General features: G+C 37.7%; 2 protein-coding genes across 2 annotated transcripts in view; both read right to left on the reverse strand.

Moving 5' to 3' along the window:
- Nucleotides 1-13,208, reverse strand: part of FAM171B (family with sequence similarity 171 member B) — a gene marked incomplete at both ends in the record, with an annotated part of 31,242 nt that extends 18,034 nt beyond the window's left edge. Inside the window, one exon of the mRNA XM_080347058.1 lies at nucleotides 13,040-13,208. Within this exon, the coding sequence (XP_080203184.1) occupies nucleotides 13,040-13,208 (169 nt within the window). The remainder of the gene's footprint in view (nucleotides 1-13,039) is intronic.
- An 8,970-nt stretch (nucleotides 13,209-22,178) lies between these two features.
- The window catches only part of ITGAV (integrin subunit alpha V), a gene marked incomplete at both ends in the record, with an annotated part of 43,913 nt that continues 43,513 nt past the window's right edge, over nucleotides 22,179-22,578 (reverse strand). Inside the window, one exon of the mRNA XM_080346301.1 lies at nucleotides 22,179-22,274. Coding sequence (XP_080202427.1) covers nucleotides 22,179-22,274 — 96 coding nt within the window. The remainder of the gene's footprint in view (nucleotides 22,275-22,578) is intronic.

The following is a 22,578-nucleotide window of genomic DNA, read 5'->3' on the forward strand; positions in this document are numbered from 1 at the left end:
AACAACAAGGAAAGGAAAAACAAACACCACAAAGGAAACATTACATAGCATTCCAGCTATCTACCTCCATGACCCACTTGTACAGATACAGATGGCAGCACTACCTTGAGTTCATGTGTTTAAAAAATTACCACACTTCACGTGCAAACTTTTAGTGCTTCTCATTATTTTATTGGATTCGGGTTATTTTATGGTCTGGACAGCCTTAGCATTTGAAATCTGTCCTACTGCGTAGGTAAGTTAACATTTCAGCTTTTTCTATATTAAGACCTGTTGTATACAAGAGTGGACTGATTTAATGAGTTAAATAAATAAAAACAACAAACAAAACAAGCCTCTTCTACAGCCAACAGCTGAGTAATACCATGGTTAAGTGGTTACACTTCCAACAAATATCTCAGACCAGACGCATAAATAAACTAGTAAGCATGACATTCATTCCACAAATGTTGACGTGAACCAAATATCGATGAAATTAAGGTCCTTCAAAATCAGTAAAATAAATCAGACCATTACAGGCTGTGTCCTTCATGATTACTACTGCATAATCAATAAACACCTTCCTGGAATGATCACACTTGTAAGAACTACTCAAGAATGGCACCAGGCTAATCCATAAAGCTGTCAACAGCTCACATATCTAGGGGAACAGACCCCCAAATGCTTTCAAGCACACCCAGTAAGATGGATAAAATATAAAGAAAACAAGCCTTCCCCTTTAAATATTTTTGTGGACTACCTAAGCAAGTGCCATGACATTTAGGCATGAAAGCAGCTATAAAATTTAGATGGAATTTTTTCCCTGTATTTTTTAACATTGGATGGTATACCTATGTCATTAAAAAAAAATTCCACTCGAATATTTTTAAGTGCATATCACATACTACTGTTGTAAGGTACTCATTTGGTAAGTAGTTGCAAGATACTTTTTCTACCACTAGATACCTTCTTCATTCAACTTATATATTAAAATATTTCATCATCCAAGACAAAAAACGAGAACTCACAGGATATAATAAACCAGAATTTTCATTACAGAATTATATTTCATATGTCTTGCTGTATGGTATATTGGTATAAATAATAAGAATTTCAATAAAATTCAAAATTGACACCTGTTATTGAAGCTATGACAATTACAATTACCATAGCAACTTTGCATTTTTATTTGCTGCTATTTTGTTGCCTCAGCCAGCCTGGTTCTCAGAACTCTGGTTACTATGGAAGATGGAAGCTGAGAAATTCACCCTTCTGGGGCAAGGGAGATAAGCAGCAGGCAGGACTAGATGGTACAGTCTGTGGAACTTCACTCATTTAGGATTCATTTATTTTAAATATCATCTTCTGTACTCTTATCTGAAAAAAATTATCAATATTATGAAACCAAAAAGCTTAAATAAAACTTATATATCAAATAAAGATAAACTTGCAAGTGAAAGAGACTTAAATGACCAAGTAAATACTAATAACAGAGATCCTGAAGCCTACAAAATAGAAACTCTTTGCCCAGGCATTTCAGAAGCCATTGTAAGATCATTTTTTCCATCTCAGTTTACTTACTGGCTAATACTAAACGTGTAATGCTGCTCTTTCATTTTTTTAAATCATTGCCTGTATCATTCCACCTTGCATCAGAGTTGAGGGAATGAAACGAATAAATATTAAAAATTCACAGTTTTTTATAGAATACTGGGGAAAAAAGTACAGAAAGCAATCATCAAAATCTGCATAATACTATTTTAAATATGCTATCTTAAATATTCACATTATATTATATACCCTCAAGAAAAATGGGCAAGTGCCTATTAGGTGATAAGCAACCAACATGCATTTCCCTCTCATTAAGTTTACAATCAAACCTTCATTATGGAAACAAACCAACAAACAAAATTCAGCATCATCTCCTTGACAAAAAAAGAGACCATTTCTTATGGAAAATTTCTAATGATTTGCCAAACCTATCCTTTAACATTCAATATACGTGGACAAAGGAAGAATATTCCAGTAACCCTGTAGCATGAATAATCTTTTTGTAACCTCATGGGCTAGGTATAGGATTTGTATCACATAATTCTTAGTGGTGGATAGTGAATGGAATTAGCTGAAAAAAAAATCCGTGCAAGTTCAAACATGCCCTAATTTGGCAGAGTGAAAAAAAAAGTCAGAGGAAAACAAAGCAGTACCTTCTTCAAACATGACACTTAGTGCCCTGAAGGTTTCAACCTTAAGACAGATATGCTTGTAAAAACTCAAAGTGGCATAGTATAACCTACAGACTAGTAATTTGAATGTCAGCGCATGTTATTCGCTAATCACAGAGGAAAACTACTGATGCATCCAGTGACGTTATTCAATAACATGCTGGTCACTACTCTTTCCTGAAGATACTTTTCCTCCCCAAAAGCTGCAAAATCTCATACTACTCCTTGAAGAAAGATATTTGCAATGTTCCGGCAATCTTTATCTTCAATTACAGCAAAAGATCCTCTAACCCCTTGTAAAAAGGCCAGAGTGTAGAGACCTATATGGAGAAAATACAACTGAAACTCTGCAGGCCAGCATTTCCTAACTGCAATCTTGTACACGCGGGATGGGAATTTTTTAATGCACTAGTTAGGAAATCCATATTGCAGCAAAACAAGAGCATCCAACAAGCTACTATCTCTTCCTTATATAAATTTTTACTAAAATTGAGTTTCATAAAGTATATAATTTTAAAAAAAAATCAAAATAAATATGACATTATTTTTTAGAAAAATGATTGCAGATTCTTCCTAATTTTAGTTAAGTAAAATTTCATAGATGCCATCAAAAGAGTTTAAAAAAGAGAAGGATCTGTCAAATCAGATCACAGGATAAAGCAAAACAGTTGAATCAAGACTGCTGCCACATTTATATAACCCTTCTGCATATGTGGATGCCACTGAGCTAAGTGGCAATACTGAACCTATTAATGATTCAGCCACTGCCATGGAATCATTATTGCCTCCCTACAGCTGAGCACAGGATGAAGTGCTCCAGGAGTCAGCTAAGGGACAGCTGGTAGAGAAGAACATGGGGTCCACCAACTGTGTCTCCAACACAACCACCACCAACATGGATGCACAAGTTCTCCCCTCACAGCAAGTGGCCATATTCCTGCAGGGAATAATTGGAAAACAACTTAGCACCATGGAAACCTTTCTGGGGTGACAGAAATATTTTTATTGACTCCAAGACTAAAATTGGGACAGTAAACACTGCTTTTTCCCCAAAATACGCGGATTCATTCAGTGCCTCTGATATTGTGCCAACTGGACTGGAGGAAAACAAATCCACTTAAGTATTTTTGAGACAAGTTGTTCCATGAAACACAAGAATCCAGGAGACAGAATGTAGGACAGGTTTTCTATACTGTGCTTAAGAAAAAAAGAAATCTGACAAGTAATTAAGAGGCAAACAGCCATGACCGATTCTTTTGCCCAACGCTGCACCAAAACTATGCAGAATCTCACAAATGTTTTGCTGGGTATCTATTCCAGTCAACTTAATTAGAGGATTTTCTCAACATCAGTGGTCCATAACCAAAAGAAAAATCTCTCCTTCAGCCCCGTGAGAGGAAGTTTTCCCCCTTGCTCTCACAAAAAAATGAAAAAAGCTCCTGTGATATTTATCACAAGACATAGTTCATAGTATTAACAGCTTTTATTGTTCCAAACACACACGCCACTGATGTCCTGCATTTACCCAGCATAAAACTACTCATTTCTCCTGTTCAGTCACTTAATGAAAGGCTTCAGAACAGAGGAAGAATATTTTCCACAATGACCTGAAAAACTTTTTATAATTCCAGTAGTGTCTATAATAGTTGCAGAGGGCAAGCACTTCCTTATTCATTCCAGCAAAATGGCCTATATTTTCAAATCTCTTGACATCATTCACCTTTTTTTCCAGTTTAGCTCACATTAGCACAGACAAACTATTAACCAGATTTGATACCTCATAGAAAATAGTTTATACAAGAATGCTCCAATCTCATTGTTTCATTTGGAATCCTTGCCCATACAAACTTGCAATAATAAATTATGAATTATAAATTTGGTATCTTGCCAAACTTCATAACCAAGGACATGCTCATCAGAAGTCAGAAAGTCCATGCTACTCCTTAGTATATATTTCAACAGACTGAGCCAGCTGTATGTGTCATATTTATAAAACAGAAGCTTAGCCAACAGAGCAAGATAAGTAATTAATCCCTCTAATTTAACACTCGCTAGACTGCAGCTTTAACTGCATCCAGTTTTGGACCCACAGAAAGAAATGTGCCTTGTTTGACCTTGCAAAGGAAAGGCTTGGGGAGACCTAAACAACTGCCTTCTAATACCCAGGAGTTTACCAAGGAGACGGAGACAAGGTCTCTGTTGAGGTGCATGGCAGGATAGTGAAAGGCATCAGTCACAAATCGCAGGGAAGGATCTGACTGGACTTTTTTTCTCTCTGAGGATAAGCAGTCATTGGAATAGGTTGTCCAGAGAGGTTCTCCATTCCTAGAGCTTTCCAAGGCCTGACAGGAAAGAGCTCCCAGGAGCGAATTCACTGTCAACCCTGCTTTAAGCAGGTTGGACTAGACAGCTCCTGATACCCCCGCCAGCCTGAATATCTCCATGATTCCAGGTCCTCATAGTTACTTTCAAATCATAGAAAACAGTGACAAAAACCCACAAAGATCATCCACACTCAATTGTGGTTTATTTCAGCTGCTAATTTTAACACACTTAGCAAATCTGGCTGGATGTTTTAGCAGGAGTGCAGCATCCTATCATAATCTGGGGCTCAGAAACCAATGCTAATTCTACACTTTATTAAGGAAATAGTGTGAAAATATGTATTTTATCTTGTACGGCCTTACTCAATTACACTTGCAGTCAATGTAAACAGAAACACTGTTGATTCTGAAAGTAAAGTGAGTTTGACTAACCAAAGGGTTGCTTGGACCTGTGACTAAAAAAAACAACACGAAACCTGAAAGCTACACGCACAGTCCCGTGGGAAAGCTCAGTTATTGAATACAGGTAAAAGATCTATGAGAAATGAAGAAATAAAGCTATGTTGACCAGAAGAAAACATTTCAGAAGAGGTAGATAAACTATTAATGACCATTTAGAAAATCAAACAAACAAAACCACCCAACATCAACAAATAAATTAAACTCTTTCCTCCAAAAATAAACTGCATGATAATGGCTTGGTGCTCTAGTTTCTCTGGCTGTAACTACACTTTGTTTAGTAAAAGTGCTCAAGCAAACACTCAGTTATACAGGCTGAAGCACATATTAATCGAACGACACTCTATAGACCTTAGAGCGCTTTTGGGGTGCAGTGGTCATGTCAATAAAGCATTTCAATAGGAGTATGCTGGGGACACGTTGAAGCGCTTCTGAGGTTCTCTGTATTTTGCTTCTTCATGACCTCTTAATGCACATGGCTCAATACGTGCCTCACACTCATACCTATAACCAGTGCATCATGTTCAACACAAAAACCCCACTCCCCACCACAGTTATTCAGCCACCATTTGCAGGTTAACTTGCTAAAGCTGCCAGTGGTTCAGGTTAAGACTCACACCAAAAACATCAAATTATTCAAAATGGGACAAGGAAAATCAGGAGGTAGAGGGTCAAGAATTTTTTTGCTCTCTAATGCAACAAGAGCCACAATGCATTTCCATGTAATCTCAATGAGAAGCCACCACTTGCCTCTTCCACTGGTAGGACTGCAGTGTTAGGTACCTGGCGCTACCAGCAGTGAATGCAGAACGCTGAAACAAGAAGTGTCATGTGCAAAGTCCAGCAGGAAGATCTTCAGCTGTCTCGTTTCCACATGGTAAAAAAAAAAACAATTGTGCCCTGAAGTCTGACATGTCTTTCAGTCAGTGGAGACGCTCTTCAAGCACACATGATGAAATATAATCACAACCTCAGGGAAGACAAAGAAGGGCAAGAAATTGAGGGGGAAGGGATAAGGACAGCACAGGACCCAGACAGGATTCATGCCTGCGCTTAGTGAGCCTGGGGGGCTTATGTGTCCACAGATGGCCAAGAGCATCACTGCCCAGCCCTGTCAATCCCAGCAGGTCACACGGGATGGCTCCCAGGAGTAACACTGGACAAGAACAGGCATCCCCAGGGCCATGCCATGCATGTAGTGTAAACTGCAGACCTGTCAGTATTTTGTTAACAAGTATGCATAACACGTTTACAATCAGAGGGCAAGTAGAATCATTTGGAAAGTTACGGCAACTGGTGCAACTGAGACGGGAGAAGGATATTTTCTTCACATCATCTACAGACAGCTGATAACCTCTCGTGAAATTCATAGCATACAATACAGTATTTTACTTGACAGAACTGCTGGTGCCACAAATTAGTACTGTGTTCTGCCTGAGAAGCCGAATTTAAGGCAACTGGTGCAGCTTCAGACCTGGTTTGGAAGGACTGTCCTTTCCCAGGGACCCATGTCTTCTACTGGATGGATCTGAAGTGCCTGGCTTAGGGACAGAGGGCACTCCTAATGATTAATTCATTCTCTTGGTCTTTCTAACATTAAGTTCCTTCAGCAAATACACTTCCATATTGCGAATGGTAAAGCTGTGCACCCTCACATCCTCCCGTAAAGCATGTGCTAGCATGAAAACTGCTTTCAAACCTCATGTTCTCTGTACAACAGCTAGTGCCAGAAAAGCAGAGAAAGAAAAACAATAGCTGCTTTGCAGCCTGCTGAATGAAACTTCTTGTAGACATCTGTGGAAGATGAGAGCTTAGGAATACACATGAGGTATATGCTGGAACACCTCTGGCAAGCTAAGATTAGATAGGAGGAGCTAGATCCGGAAGTTTCATCCTACTGGACACAGAAGTGTTATTCAGGAGTATGTTAACTCCTACAGTGCAATGGAAATTCTTGCTGAAGGGATCTGGGTGCTCCTATGGCACACCAGATAGCTAGATCTATGAATCAGGAATTAAGGGCAGTATCAGGAGTAACACAGAGGACTCACCTGCTCTGTCATATTGTGCCTCAAATCCCCATTCATTTCAGAAGAATATAGTGAATATAGAAATATGCAGCTTTCAAGACGACAAAGTAACCTGTGCTATTTTTCTAAGTTTGACATGCCAAAAATTAAGTTTATTTTGAATAAGCTTTCCTGTCAGATTTTTGCCTCTGTGTTCAAAGACTTCATCAAATGAGATAGTTCACAGAGAAAGCATGCTATAGATCCCTAGTGACCCAGATAGCAGTTGCATTCCACATCCCCAAACTGCCTTTTTCTCAGCCTGACAACAAGTCTGTGAATGTTTTACATATCAATTGGCCTTTGAAGATGTATCATCTGCCAACAGATTGACAAAAAGTAATGAAACTTTAACAAAACAAACAAGAACTGCAAAAACTACCACCTTGCAATAGGTAGCTTATTGCTGTCATTGATTTCTCTTGCTCCCTGTCACTTCTCACTGAGTGACTGTGGGCTCCGCTTCTGCGAATGCTAAAACACATTTCTGCCCTTGTCCCTCTCAGATCCTTAAAACGACAGCTACCAGCAATGCAAGTTTCTTGAAATCAAGTTTTCTGAAGTACAGAGCATGATGCTGTATAATATATTATAAGCAATAAATCAATAGAAGCAAACTTGCACCTTGGGAGAGCTGCCTACCCCTTCATACCTCCTCAGTACCTTTTTGCGTACATAGATTCTCCTTCCAAAAGATAAAAAGTACTTAATTTTTCATTTGTGCTCTACCATGGAAAACCCCAAACTCTCCTTTTTCTTGTATTAGCAACTGAGTGATGTAAATGATGGAACACATGGACATATAAATGAAGTTATCCGTGAATATTTCTTTTTCATTATTCATTTCTAACTCAAACCGCAGATGCTTTACCACCTCTCAGTGTCCTAATGCCCTTCCTGATATTTTGTTGCACTACTAAGCCTGAGATCAGCACAGAAAGCTAAGTCACTTAAGAACATCAGCTCCAATAAATCAGGACAACTCTTAAGTATCACATTCTTTCTCTACTTTCTCACCTAGCTGAGAAACATTATTGCAAATCCCCGAGGCTGAGAATACTAAGAAAACTGAACAGGAAATCAAAGGACATTTTCTGAGCTTATTTCCATAGGTGGAGTTAGCTCTTTGCATTAAACCATTTTGCTGGGTTGTGCACATAATACTTTTGGAGTTCTATTTTGTAGTGAAAGCATTATTTCTCACCAGATCCAAAGTCAGCTTTCCAAAGTTTCATTAAGGATCTTCATATAAGAAAGACACAGATTCCCAACAAATTTTTACATTGGATATATCTGAAATCAAGTTTTAAAGACTGCAAACCATCTCCTCCATGTCCAATAGAAAACAATCACTACAATTTAACCCATAAGCTGTGGTAACTAAAAAAATAAACCTTTTCCGAGACAGCAATTATATTCCAATAACTAATGGACAAGAATGTTGTGTTGCTGGTTATACAAGACAATTAACCCCAGAGCTGACCAGAAGTCCCTAGTTAGACAGCCCTGGCTTCTTGAGCAGCAACTTTATCCTTAGTAATCACTCTGTCATGAAAATTACTGAATTTGGAATCCTCCAAAACAGAAATGGATATATTCCTGCCATACCAATCCCCTATCCAGTGACTATAGATAGAGTGAACCATAAAGGTTGTTCCATCAAACAACAAAAAGTCAGTCACACAGCACTGCATATTTCTGAAAACGTGCATCATTATGTATTATCACTCAAATTCAAACCCAGATTAACAGAACAAGCTATCAAACCCAAATGCTCCTCTGAATACCTAACTACTACCTACACCAATATATAAGTCATTAGGAAAAAATATTTCACAAATAGAAACATTGAAAACAAAGATGAGAAAAGCAGTAAGTCCCACAAATATGCGTCAGATATTTCTGTTCACTATCTCAAATAAAAAAGAAGCACAAGGAAGTTTTATCCTCCTTAAATGTCAAGGAGGAATAAGACAACGTACAAAAGAGTTTAGAAAAATCTTAACTAGAAACCTCTTGTCTAGGTTTTGCACCGTTTGCACTGTTTTGTATTATACAGCAACTCACCATCATATGCAAGTAGATAATATTGAGAAATGGGCACAGAATCAAATACTACAGGCAGCATCTTGACAACGTATTCACGTCCAACAGGTACAAACACCATCTCATATTTTCTTCTGGGTTTGCCAACAATCACTTATGTATCTCATCAGTCTCAACAAACAAAACTAACTGCAAAAATACATACAATACATACAATAATTTTCTCCTCTCCTTTGTTCAGGACCACTATTAGCTGCTACAGGTTTTTAATTTCACTCTACAAAATTCAAGATAATCTTCCCATTGTATGCAAAACCACCTGCTTTTTTTAAAAAAAAAAAAAAGAAAAAAAAAGGCAAAATCAGTTTATTTTTCCCCTCAATTCTGGAATGTGAGGCAGATTGGGAACAGTCTATAACAAATATGATGGCAAGTCTTTTCCTGTTTATCCTGGGATTACAAAAAGTATGGAGAGATCCCACAGTGTAGAACATGCAGTTCTATGACAGAAACTTGAAAAAAATAATACCTATTTTAAAACATACTTCAAATCCAATTTAAGGGCTCAACGTGGGGAAAAAAAAATCCAACATTAAGATGATGTATGTTATTCTGTGTGCTGTCTACACATATGTGACAGCTTCTATTTACCCAACTGCTGTTCTTTCCAGAAGAATCTGGTTCATTCAGTACACATCAGATCTACCATGGAACTGACACAGTTAAGTATCACTTATTCAATTAGTGGTCTCTGCTCTATTTATTGCACAATGTCTGTATTATAAAGAGAATAACAGTGCACCACATCCAGAATATCCCAAGCATCATGACCATTAAAGAACACAACCCATACCTCCTGTAAAGAATGCATCTCAATAAAGATAAACAAAAGGGAACAAGGAAAACAAAACCAGATTTGCCTGGATCAGAGCCAGAACTATAATTTACTGAATTCTGTGCTCAAGCCCGCTGACCCCAATGCTCACTATCTGAAGCTCTCAGCAACTTCAATTACTTCTGCACACCAGAGTCCAGATTTCTAAACTGCCACACAGAAAATGGAAAAACTCACTATGAATAATAAGGAACCAATGCAGGCTCTTCACTTCAGCAATCACCACCTTAACCAGAGAGGCCCATCTCTCTCTCTTTCTGAATATTTCTTTTCTAAAATTTGGAAGAATAGTCAGAGTAACTCCATTAACTGATCCCTCTTGTGCACATTTTCTCTGCCTCGTTTTTAGAATTTACTTATTTCTTTTACAAGTGACAAGTTTTCTGTTGTTTTTAAAGGAGAAGAAAGAAGTGATGAACCACAAAACCTATTCAGTCATGATGTGCAAATACCTTCTCACTGCTACATTTACATGTCAGCAGTAGAGTCTGCACCCCAAACAACCTCTGTACACAGCTGTGCTGACTTTAGCATCTCAGACAGCACAATAACTACACTGGCAGAAGTGTGTTAATCCAGGAGGGAATTGATCCGTAAAACTGTATAATTAGCTTCGACAGAACAGGGACATCGATACAGAAACATCAAATAAGAAAAGGCTGCGAACTCCAGCCTTTGCTCTGCACCTTTCCTGCTTTAGGAGGATAAGGCTCCTTTGCTGTAGCAACACTGGGGTCACAAATATGCAGCATAAACCCAAATTTGGCCAGACGCCTCCATACCTCCTGAAGCCACAGGACCTGCAGCTGCTGCAGGAGTGGCCTCTTCAGAGCATTCCCCTTGGGGATTACTCTGCTGCCAGTCTGCTGCTGGAAAGCCAACAGCCATTTATCCTGCCTACCTTTCAGCTGTAAACCATCAAATATAATCTCATGGAAAAAGACTACATTAGTATCTGATAAATATATATCTGGAGTCAAGCTCTTCCTTTTTAGAATTTCAAAAATGTTGATATATGCTTTACTGAAAAGAAATACCACACAAAAAACAAAGGTGCTTAGCTCCTTCTTCAGAATAATGAAACTTTCATAGCAGTGATTAGCTTGGATTTTTAAAAGATTTTTAATCAGTATTGTTTTTTTCAATTCTTTAAGAAAGAAAAAATTAAACAAGACCATTTAAAAACCCAGCCAACAAGTGAAATGAAGCTTTAATTGTATTTCAGTGTAAAATAAACAAATGCTGAGGATCAGCTCAAATGATAATTTTAAACATTCATAAACTGGGATTTACCATTAAATCTGCATACTATAAGACACTTTCGGGGATCTCATACCTCAAATTCTATGAAGCATAATAAGTAAATAAAAGAAAGCAACAACTACCAGGCACATGGGTCTGCAACAGCTACAACGGCAAACCAGTAGCATCAGTATCAAACTGTTTGGTACCAACAAAGATTTTGGCCAGGACTGATAACTATAAGCTAATAGAGCTTCTTGAAAAGAAATCAATACCTGAAACCAAAGAGGATCATTGAATTACAAAAACAGTCCTTTTTTTCTTGCCACTCAATTTTTAATGAGCAAAATGTTCACCACACAAGTTAGAAATGCTGCCAATGCCTTTTAAGTGGGGTTTGCTGGTGATTAATGGTATATTCCTCTAAAAGCATTATAAGAAACAAAATACTGAAAAATTGTCAGTTCCAAAAAGAAAAACTAAGAACCAAGCTGTTCAGCAAATACCTTTATTTAAAGTTCTATATTTTAAACATTTGGAAAAGAAAAAACAAAACAACAAAACCCCAAACCCTCACAAGAAAGAAAACAAAATGGAAATCAAGGCATTTTAGGAGTATATCAGTAGAATTTCAGAGTGTATTCATATTCTACCAAATCTAGTTTCTTGTTCCACATTTCTAACAAGTTACAAGTAAAGACCATAATTCAAGATCTTTGCTTATGTCCCCTAATTAACACACATACACTGGCAGCTTGGTAAATTGGCTTCAATTTAGCAAGATATTAACCATATGCCTGAAACTAAGATCATTTTGTAACTTTTTGAAATCAACGGAAATAGAAACATGCATATATGTTAAAAATGAAACATATGCTCTACTGATATGCCCAAATGGAGCACTGGTGCTAAAGGGTCTTAAATAATGCATGTTTGAAACCATTTTGAAATTTTTTGGTGAAAGGCAGCATGCCAGGAAAAATACTGGTTTATCTTAATTTAAGCCACTAAGACTTCAGAATATACATGTATTTTTTGAACTAGACAACAGAACAAACATCTCCTCACTTGCCCCTCTTCTATAAAGGGGTAACCTCATACATTTGACCACAATACCAAGGCCTAATACAGAAACGAGCACATCATTTTCACACTCTCAGCTGCTGGATAAATGACATATTTCATCATTCTGCAGAGGAGATGATCTCACCAGGCCCATCACTCATTTGACAGGCTTAAGGTACTTGCACACGTATAAGCCGGGTTTTATTTATTTTTTCAATAGATATAGATTTATACAGAAATAAATATATCTATATAGATATAGATAGATAAATACATATCTTGCTCTGCTGACTTCTGCTAGCAAATACCAGTTCGCAGAGCATCCTCCGAGCCCATTCGACCGGCACCCGAGAGAGCATCTCCAGCCAGGTCACAAACCGGCTACACGACCGCCGGCTTCTGTTTTCCACCCCGCCGGTGACTCGCTACAGACCCGGCGCTATTAAAGATGGATCCCTCTCCGCTACCCGCTTCGTTACCAACCTGGCGGCCCGGGCTCAGCTCGGGGCCGCCGCCGGTCCGTGGCACGGCAGCACAGCACCCGGCCCACCGGCCACACCGAAGCACCGGGGCCACCTCGGGAGCCCGGCGGGAGCGGCTGGGGGGACGCCGACCCCTCGCCCCGGGAGGAGGGGGACGCAGCGGTGCTGAGGGGGCCCCGACGGCGCGGCCGCGGGGAGGAGAGAGGGGAAATCTCCCCACGGAAGGCGGGAGGGGGTGTCTGTGGGGGATCGGTACCTGAGGCGGCCGCGGAGGCGCCCCCGGGCAGCGCCGCGCGCTGCTGCTGCGCGCGGGTGGCGGCGGCTGCGGCATCGACGGGGGGCGGCCGCCCCATCAGTAGCAGCAGCAGCAGCGCAGCCGCCAGCCCCGGGAGCAGGGAAGAGAGGCGCCCGCAGGTCCCCGGCATGGCGAGCAGCCCCAGGGCAGCGAAGGCATATTGCGGGCCAGGCGGCGGTCGGGAGGCCGGGACCCGCGACTCCAGCGGCGGGACTGCGGCGGCGAGCAGGCGGAGAGACCTGCGTGCGCCCCGCCCCCCGCACGTGACGGGGGCGGGGCCACGGCCTGACAGAGCTGCGGGGCGGGAGTGAAGGGAAGCGCATCGGAGCGCATTAACATAAATAAAATTGATCCCACCTAGAGTGAGATCATGGAAAAATTACTGGAGTTGTTTGCAGCAGGTTAAGACTGCTACACCTGAGCACAGGCAGTGCACCTGGACAAACCAAACTCACCCCCAGGATGCAGCCGTCTGCAGGGCTGAGCTGAACAGGTACCGGGACCACCTCACAGTGCGTTTCACACTGGTGTTGATGAGTGTGCCCATGCTGTGATTTCAGTGAGGGAAACATCTCATTCACTGGAGGACTCTGAGAACTGGGTGATGCTACATTTTCAATGTATGTTTGAGTAGTGAATATAAATTTCTTTGAAAAGTATAACATCACTTTATTTGCCTTTTAATAAAATAGAGATTAGGCAAATAAAAATCTTTATTTTAGACATAATGGTATATTATGCAAAATTCTGAAGTTTTCAGATCTCAGAAACTTCTTCAATGCAGGAGAAAAAGGAAGTAAATAGAGCTAAAAATTACAGAGGAGTAGAAATTTTCCCATACTTAAAGGAGGAACTACCTGGTTACAGTGCATATTTTCAACAATCTCTTGTAAAATCTAAGGGAAGTCAAATATATTTTTTCCTTATCATTTAATGTTATTCTATACAGTATTACATAATTAATTCATTGCCATTACCAATGACTTCAAATAAATTTGGGATTGGCATAACATAATACTATTTACTTTTATTGCAGTTACTGATTATTTGTTGGCACTTTTTGAATACAATTTACTTTTATCGCAGTTGCTGATCGTTTGTTGGCACCGTTTGGGACCACCAAAGAACGGACTGACTTCACCCACTCATGCGTTATGAACAATCGCTGCCTGCAGAGTAATGCTGCAGTGGGAAATGTACACTCTCCTCTCAGCAGGTACTATTCAATACTTTTCTTTAGAATAGTTTGAGTATGTCAGCTTTCCTTACACCAAAAAATATCTGTGCCATGAAAACTTCATTTCATGCTTACTTGAAAGGCCCTGTCAAATAAGTGTACAAAACCCAGACAAAACAATTATTTACTTGATGTAGAACCCTCCTTCAGCAGCTTGCAAAGGTGATCTGTTTTATCTTTTGTTTAGAAAACATTTGTTCAGTGCCTAATTGCCTAGTTAAAGTCCTCTCACTCAGCTTTCTATTTCAACCTGCAAAGCACTATTTCAGCACTGCAAAGAAAAATAGTCTGCTTCTGCACAATCTCTGTTAAGAGCTGAATTCATTTTGGAATCTCTGTAATATTGTGTTGTCAGGTGGAAGAACAGGGTCTACAGAAAGCTAGCTAGTGCTTTGAGCAATCTGCTTCCTTTGTTAATGAATCTGACAAATGAGTATGTGGTATTGAGAAGGTGTGGATCACCTACATGTTCATTTCCAAATGTTTGTACACTCAGGCTTTTAGAAAGATATAAATTGAGTTGTTGAGGAATAGCTGAACAAGCTTAGTAGCCACAACATTTTAAAGTACTGTTGATGATATGAATATGCACAATTACTCATTTATAGTTCTAAATCAAATCTGCTAAATGGGTTACAAAAGTTTATTGAATATGGCTCCAAAAGAGGAATAACACGTGTAAATTAAGTGTTTGTACCTCTTTTAGATAAATTGCTGAGAAGGGATTAGAGTACACAACTGCACCCATTTCAGAAAAAAAGTCATGATCTGGATTACAGTTTTTTTAACCAAATTTTCTTTGAAAAGAGATGAAAGTTGGTAATTTATTTCAACTACCTGAGTATTTACTTGAGGAAATTTGTCCAGCAGTAACTCCTGCAGTCTTTAAACGTTGTTTGCATACTCTTCAAACTAAACAAGTTACAACCTTCATCATCAACCACTGAAGGGATATAACATGGCTTCTGATATTTTGTCAGGGACTGAAAAGCATGTACACAAATTACACAGAAATGTAAATGTAGATAGATTCTGAAAAATTCTATGAAAAACAATAAGAGACATGGTCTGCATGTGAAATGGTAGAGACTAGTAATGGGGTATTTTACTGTAATTTTTTGTTTGCTTCTCACATTTGGAGGTCTGTGTTGTGCAGTTCTGTCCTGCAAGCTTACTCTTACTGCATGACCTGTATGGCTGTCAAGAGAGGTAATGATTCAGCACCAAACTTGTAGAAGGTTTATCAGAAAGATGGAATAAAACAGATGAATTGTGAAATACCTTGTGAGAAGACTGGCTGCTGGTAGCAGTAATCTAATTCTTTATGTATATTAGACAATATATTGATGAGATGTTCATACAAATACTTGCTTAAAAAAAGTCCTTTTGATTTTTCACCATGTTCTTAAAATTATTTGAACTTGCAGTTTAAAAATATATTAATGTACTAGTACGTAATAAAGTATTGATATATTAGTAATTAATTTACCAACTCACTAGTGATAAAAGCATACAATAAAGTATCATACATGTATGCAAAGAGTCAGAAACCTAGACAATGTGAAGCAGCATAACTCAAGTGGAGGCAGTGGACTTGAGTTGATGTAAATAACCTCAAGACATGGACCATTATTTTGTTGAAGGTGGTTGTGGTATAAGATGAGAATTTGGAAAACCACTCTGCCTTGTTGCTGTTGTCACTAATTTCTCAACAATGCATTAATTTGGAAACTGCTAAACATGAACACCTTCAGTTAGTTATCAGTTAACAAAAACTAGGCCTGTATTTGCTGCGGTGTGTACTGAACAAATGGTAAGAATCATGTTTTGACTACTGCTGTGATGTTTCTTAGGCACATGAAGTGTAGTTACTGTGATATCACTGGAAGCTGTTAATTAAAACACTAATATCAGTTTTTCATCTTTTCAGTTTCCTTTTCTTATTATTTTCTTTATGTTAACAAGTTCTGTACTAGCAACCCAGGAAACTCAGGAGTTCTAGCAATGTAAAATAAACATGTTTGCCTCTATTGTGACACAAAATATTTACTGTCACCCCACTCAAAGATAAGTATGATTGTTAATCAGAAAGCATGTAATATTAAGATAAAATTAGTCTCTAATAATATGGCAAGAAATGCCACCTGAGAATTTTCCTAAGCAAAGGAAAAGAATTTACTGTATTCTAAAGTGATATGGCAGCTATAAAATCTGAAATATTTACTTTTGGTGTATAAAATTTTTGTAGGAAATTGGTTTTCTGGTGACAGAATATAATTTGTGACTAAATCCTCCTCCTTGCTTGTGATTGCAAAATTATTTGACTCAAAGTTAATATGTGCTGCTTTAGCTGAGAATGTGTTAATGTGACCTTTTTGTATTTAGTAGATAACTGTGGATTACAAACATATACTATGAAATATTTTCTGATGAATCAAATGCATTCTTAAAAATATGTCTGGGATGAAAAAAGAAAAAAAATTCCTGTTCATTAAGAAGTATTTTATTCCAAAATTCTAAATATCAATTCAATACTTACATTTTTCAGTTTCTCCAATCATAATATTTTGAAATTGTATACATATTTAGAAAAATACAACCTAATAAAATCAATTAAATTTGCATTAGGATGAAAAGAAAACCATAGCTGAAAAGCTATATATTTGATATCAGTACAAAATTACTGTGCCACAATACCCACTTTTTTCAAGATTTATAATTTAATAAAAATAAGGTGACTTCAAATGTATATTGCTCTCTTTAAATGTACCGAAGACCTTTGAAACAAGTTCATAGTTACTTAAAATATTCCCATTTATGTTACAAGTATTTACTAAGAAACCCAAAATACAGCACTCTCATTAGTATGTTAATTTTCTGCTTGTGCAAACAATGCTCTACTGATTCAATGCACGAGCAAAAATGGCAATAAAAAATCCTATTACAAAGAAATAAAATGTTACATTTTTAACATATTTGTATCATAGCAAACACAGATTTCCTTCATGGACTAGAAAGGGCCACATAAACCTGTAAAAGTTTTTTTAAGATTCAAATGCTACATTGAATCTTCATTTACTTTGCAAAAGCCAAGGGTCAAGTTACTCAACCTCAATGCAGCATCTTTGGAGAAAGTCATTGCATGAAAGGTTAGATTTGTTAGATTTCCTCTATTATACAAAAATTCTACGCACTGGAAAAAATAGACCAAAACACTGAATACCATAATCACATGAAACAGTAGTAGCACTACAGACTCAAACTCATTATTATATAGTCTTAATCAAAATTTCCACAGTGGACTTAAAGAATACTGTACCAATTCTCAATACCTCAAGAGCTAGTAATGGATACATTTTAGAATATACATCATGTTTCACCCAATGTGGGTGATCAAAAACTTTCAATCCCATTCATTTATCACCTCAATTTAACACACTGGTTTTGTTAATAGCCTTAAAAATATTGACCACTGCAAGTCAGCAAATGCTACATCCCTTCTTAAGCAAACAAAAATAAACAGATGACTTGGCAGTGAACTAGCTCTGATCATGTTATATTGCACTTGGGAATTAGAAGCTAGAGATTCAGTACCAAAGAGTTCAGATCCCTCTCAAGTCAATGAGAGTTATTAGAGCTCAGCACATCATCATGATCCAAACCGTGGGATTTGTTTGTGATAGGAGGCCACTGCCAGAGAGCTAATGGGTTCTTCCCATCTCAGAAGTAAACACACAAAGAAAAAACCTCTCTTTGCTGTAAGGCTCATCTGTGGTCTGCCACCACCTTTTGATTTTTTTTTTTAATTTCCATTTTATAAAATCCTGTTTATTTTTATTTTAACAGCCAGCACCATTGAACACCAAGTGTCACATTCAAAGTTGCAGTGAAATGTCAGGTTTTCTGTGACTTCATTAGACTGTGGAAGAGGTCTTAGTCTAGATTTTCACCAGGGTGATGCTGCTCTGTGACTTTTTGTGAGGCTGTAGGAAAACAGTGGTGTGGGGCCTATGCCAAGGTAACAAACAGCAAACACAAATGTTGGGGAAAAAAAAAAGTCTAAGTGCAACATGAATCCTTCAAATCGCCAAGAATATGCTGATTATAGCCAAAATATTTTCAACATACCTGTGAGAGTTTACCTTAAAAACTATTTAAGCATGGACACAACTTTAGTAACATCTAAATATTAAACATCTTTGTTTGGAATAAATGTTTTAAAAAGAAAGAGTATATCTAATAAACTTTCTTAAAGTTTCCACAAGCATTATGTGAATCAAAGATCAACATGTAAATCAAAACTCTGCATAGAAAAATGGGACAAAATATTGTAAACTTGATAATGACATCTGTGAGCATTTCCTCAAATATTTCAACTTATGTTGACAAATGTGTCCCACATTTGACTTTGCAGTCATGCTTAAAACAAAAGCTTTCTCCATAATTTGGTAGGTTCTTGAAAGAAATGTAAACTACTAAATTAGGTTCCTTGCTTTACTTTTTCTAAACATTGTCAAATATAGCAATAGATAACATGCATTTTGTAATTGAAATCACTTTTTAATGTTGATCATAAGATTCCGCAATAATCGCAAACTGGAGTACTTTTAGATTTCATATTTCATTATAGAACGCATAGCTCTTTTAAAATGTTTTCATTGTCTAAACAATTACATAGCTGTGGATCTATATTCATAAAAACTATGCTTGTGAAACATACTCAAAAGACCACTAGTTCTCTGTTACTGTACTTGCATTTTTTAATGCTTGCAGGATGCATTTTATGCATATCAACTTTGACTCGAGGGCATTAATTTCATTTTAAAATACATTGTTTAAATTTTCTTTAAAAGTTTTAACATCATTCTACAGTATTTGCTATAAGATTACATTGATGCTTGTAAGTCAGTATGAAATTTATACTGACACAAGTACATATACAGTCTGTAATATTATTGCTGAATCTAGAATGTGGTATCATATGTTTTCTGCACCCCCATACAGAAAAAGATCCTGTTCAGAACATTCCAGAAACAAATGTTACTTTAAACTGAATTTGGGGTGCTACATCTATGTTCACAAAGTAACCTGTATACTGCATTTTCATATGCTACTGATTTTTATTTAACCAAACTGGAAATTAACGGACATGGGAGAAGCAACTATTTGCTTTTACTCTCCAGTAGAATGCAAGAAAATAAAAGTTACTTAAGTAAGTCTTTCTTTATGTAACTTCAATAAATGGAAGAAACTTCTCATAGCTACAGTAGATGTACTAATAACATGTACCTTTTTATCCTGAAAAAATCAGCAAAATGAGAGTTTCCAGTTCAGTTGCCACAGTAAAATTCAAGTGCAGTTAGCACTGACATTAACAAGGCTATGGTATCCCTTCCATGGGAGCCGAAGAGATCTTGGTCATGCCTTTTTTTTTTTTTTAAATTTTAATTTTCATCTCCTTATAATGCCTAGACATGCAAGTAGTCTAATAAATTTCAAGTCAACAGAGTGTATACATGTAATGAAAGCACACATGTAAGAATTAGAGCTATAATCTGTCTGACAGCGTCTTAAACGTCTTAACCTACTCAGATTAAGACTGGGAAAAAACAATCTCCTTGCATATAATCTGCTGACAAAGCGTGTGAACTAGAAGCCTGTGCAAGTAACTGAAATTGTGTTTTATAAGTCACATTTTGAGGCCAGGATTAAAGCCGGACTCCTGATTCTTTACCATATTACTAGTCACAATACTAGAAGTAAAGACAAAAATAAAATGTTGGCCACACTGAAGACCTTGAAAATTCAGTGAAAGTGGAATTATGCCCTACACTCTCTCACATAAACTAATTCTATCTAAACAGATTTTCTAAAACAAAAACATGTGAATGGATAAATAAGCAAGCCTGTATCTTATAAATATGGGCCCCCACAGATTTCATGCTGTCTCCCTTAATGACTCAAATACCATCACGGTTCAGTGAGTAAGAATGGACTTAATGATTTTAAATCTCAGAAAGGATGCAGAAATGAGAGTTGGATCAAACTGTTCATTTCAGATGATTCTGGGTTTACTGGGCATTGCAGTACTTACGGGGGAGATGCAGCTTTGAACAAAAACCTCACGATAAAAACCCAAACCAGAGTTTTTGGCCTTTTAAGAACTTATCTACTTGAAACCTCACTAGCATAATTCTAGTAGAAGTCTTCCTTTCTGTATGTGGCTGCATATAGGGGATTCATACTGTAATTTATTCCTTTTTTTTTCTTTAATAGAGAATAAACAAATCTCCTATAAGGCAACTTTGTAATAGTTTTAAGTATGTCCACTCTAGGATTTGTGCAATACCGTTACACGTGGTTACAAGCCAAACAACCTCCTAATTTGCAGTTACATGTCTACAAAACGCATATTGCCCATGTTCTTTTGTTCTCTCATAAGAAGCTTCATTTTGCCACACCACTGATGGGGGAAATAAGCTAATAACGACCCGTGGCTTTAAACCACTGAAATTTTGGTGTGCTTAAAAAAAAGCAACAATGAAACAAAATATTTAGTGTCTTTTCCAGTAGTGAAATGTATTAAACATAGTGAAATGTCTTGTGCAATGAAATGTGTTTTGTGCAATGAAACATACAATGAATGACACAAAACAAGCCAAATCAACCTTCTGTTTTCAAATCCTCTCTCATTGCCAGCCAGGCTCTGCTTCATTTGACAAGCTCACTGTTCTCTCAGGATGGGTGTGAGTGTGGCTGAAGTACTGATGTAATCTAGATAAATTTGGCTGGCAGATAGTCTAGTTTGAACAGTCCCTATATTATTCCATCCTGCACTTACACACAGTCAACCGCAAAATATGAGAATTATTATCAGTTTCCCTACTGTGCATCAGGTAACCTGTCACAAAGATTCCCTCAACTGTTTTGCCAGAAACTGAAATTGAAGCCAAGTAATATACAGACTTATCTTCAAACCCTGTGGACGTCTGACTTGTGAACATAGAGGCTGTGGGTCTTCTTATCAGACATGTCTGTTGGCAGCCACAGTCTAACATTTTGTTCCTGGCAGTACCTGAATGGATCCACGCTGCCATGAACACCTAGATCCTGCTCCATGGAAAGACACAGCAGAGTCTTTGGACCTTGCCCTAAATCTTTTCACCAGGTCCCATAAAAAGTACATCATATCCAGCTTTCTACCATGCACTTCTGATCCTTTAGGCTCAATCCCTTCAGTAAAAGACCTGGAACCTGGAGAACAGTATTTGTAAAGTCTAGAGGGAAACCACACGATAAATGACTGAGCAGGCAGGCATGCAGAACAGCTATCAGATGTGCATGATTCCACTGAATAATTTCTCCCATTTTTGGAGCAGGAGGAAAATCATCAGCAGAATTAATGGGTCAAAGAATAGTCTTCAGTTTTGTAAAACAAGCTGTGTTCATTTTTTTTTGTGCAACTAGCTTTCAAGAACTATGAAATGAAATGCAGTGTACTCCCAACAAAAATAAAAACTAAATGTGTAGTCCAGCAAGTATCTACAGAAGCTGCTGGCTTCAAGAGCAAATGCAGAATCAAAAACGATGATGTCTCTTACATCCCAATAAGCAAAATCATAGTACTACATATTACTCAATTTTTTTCACACACAAATCAGTGCAGATGCATTAGTCACATGTATGAACATAATTAATACAAAAAGGAGGTTTAAAATATATTGCTCTTATTTTGTACATGCCGATACCTTCTGAGAGCAGCAGCTTTGCAGTCAGAGTGTTTTCCATACTGGGGAGACCAATATTCGTAACCAAGATGTAGGCCTTTTAAAATTTCAGAATGTCTTACAGATAAAGCTCTGCTCAAGCTTCTGATGTTCCTTCTCCATTCTCATGTGGTTGTAGTTGTTCTCTTTCTTGTTCTTCCTGAGGTGGTCTCACACGTTTGAAAAATCCCATCTGTGATTCAGAGAAGAATAAAGAAATGGCACAGTGATTTTCAAAGCATATGCACATTCTTTCTCTTTCCTTCTTGATCGGTTCTTAACTGATTAGATATTAGATTTTTTTCCATCCTCCTCTCTTCTTCCATATTTTTGACCTCCAAAGCCAATAAATATCAGCTGAAAAATTAAACCAAATAATCGAGCGCAATCACAGACATCTTCTTTTATTCTTCCTGACAAAGCTGAAAAGTTTTTACTGTTATCCAAAAGCTTAACTGATTCAGATCATTAGGAGACCAAGGTATTTCTGCAAGCTG

This window comes from Nesoenas mayeri (genome assembly GCF_963082525.1).
Source record: "Nesoenas mayeri genome assembly, chromosome: 6".
Lineage (NCBI taxonomy): Eukaryota > Metazoa > Chordata > Aves > Columbiformes > Columbidae > Nesoenas > Nesoenas mayeri.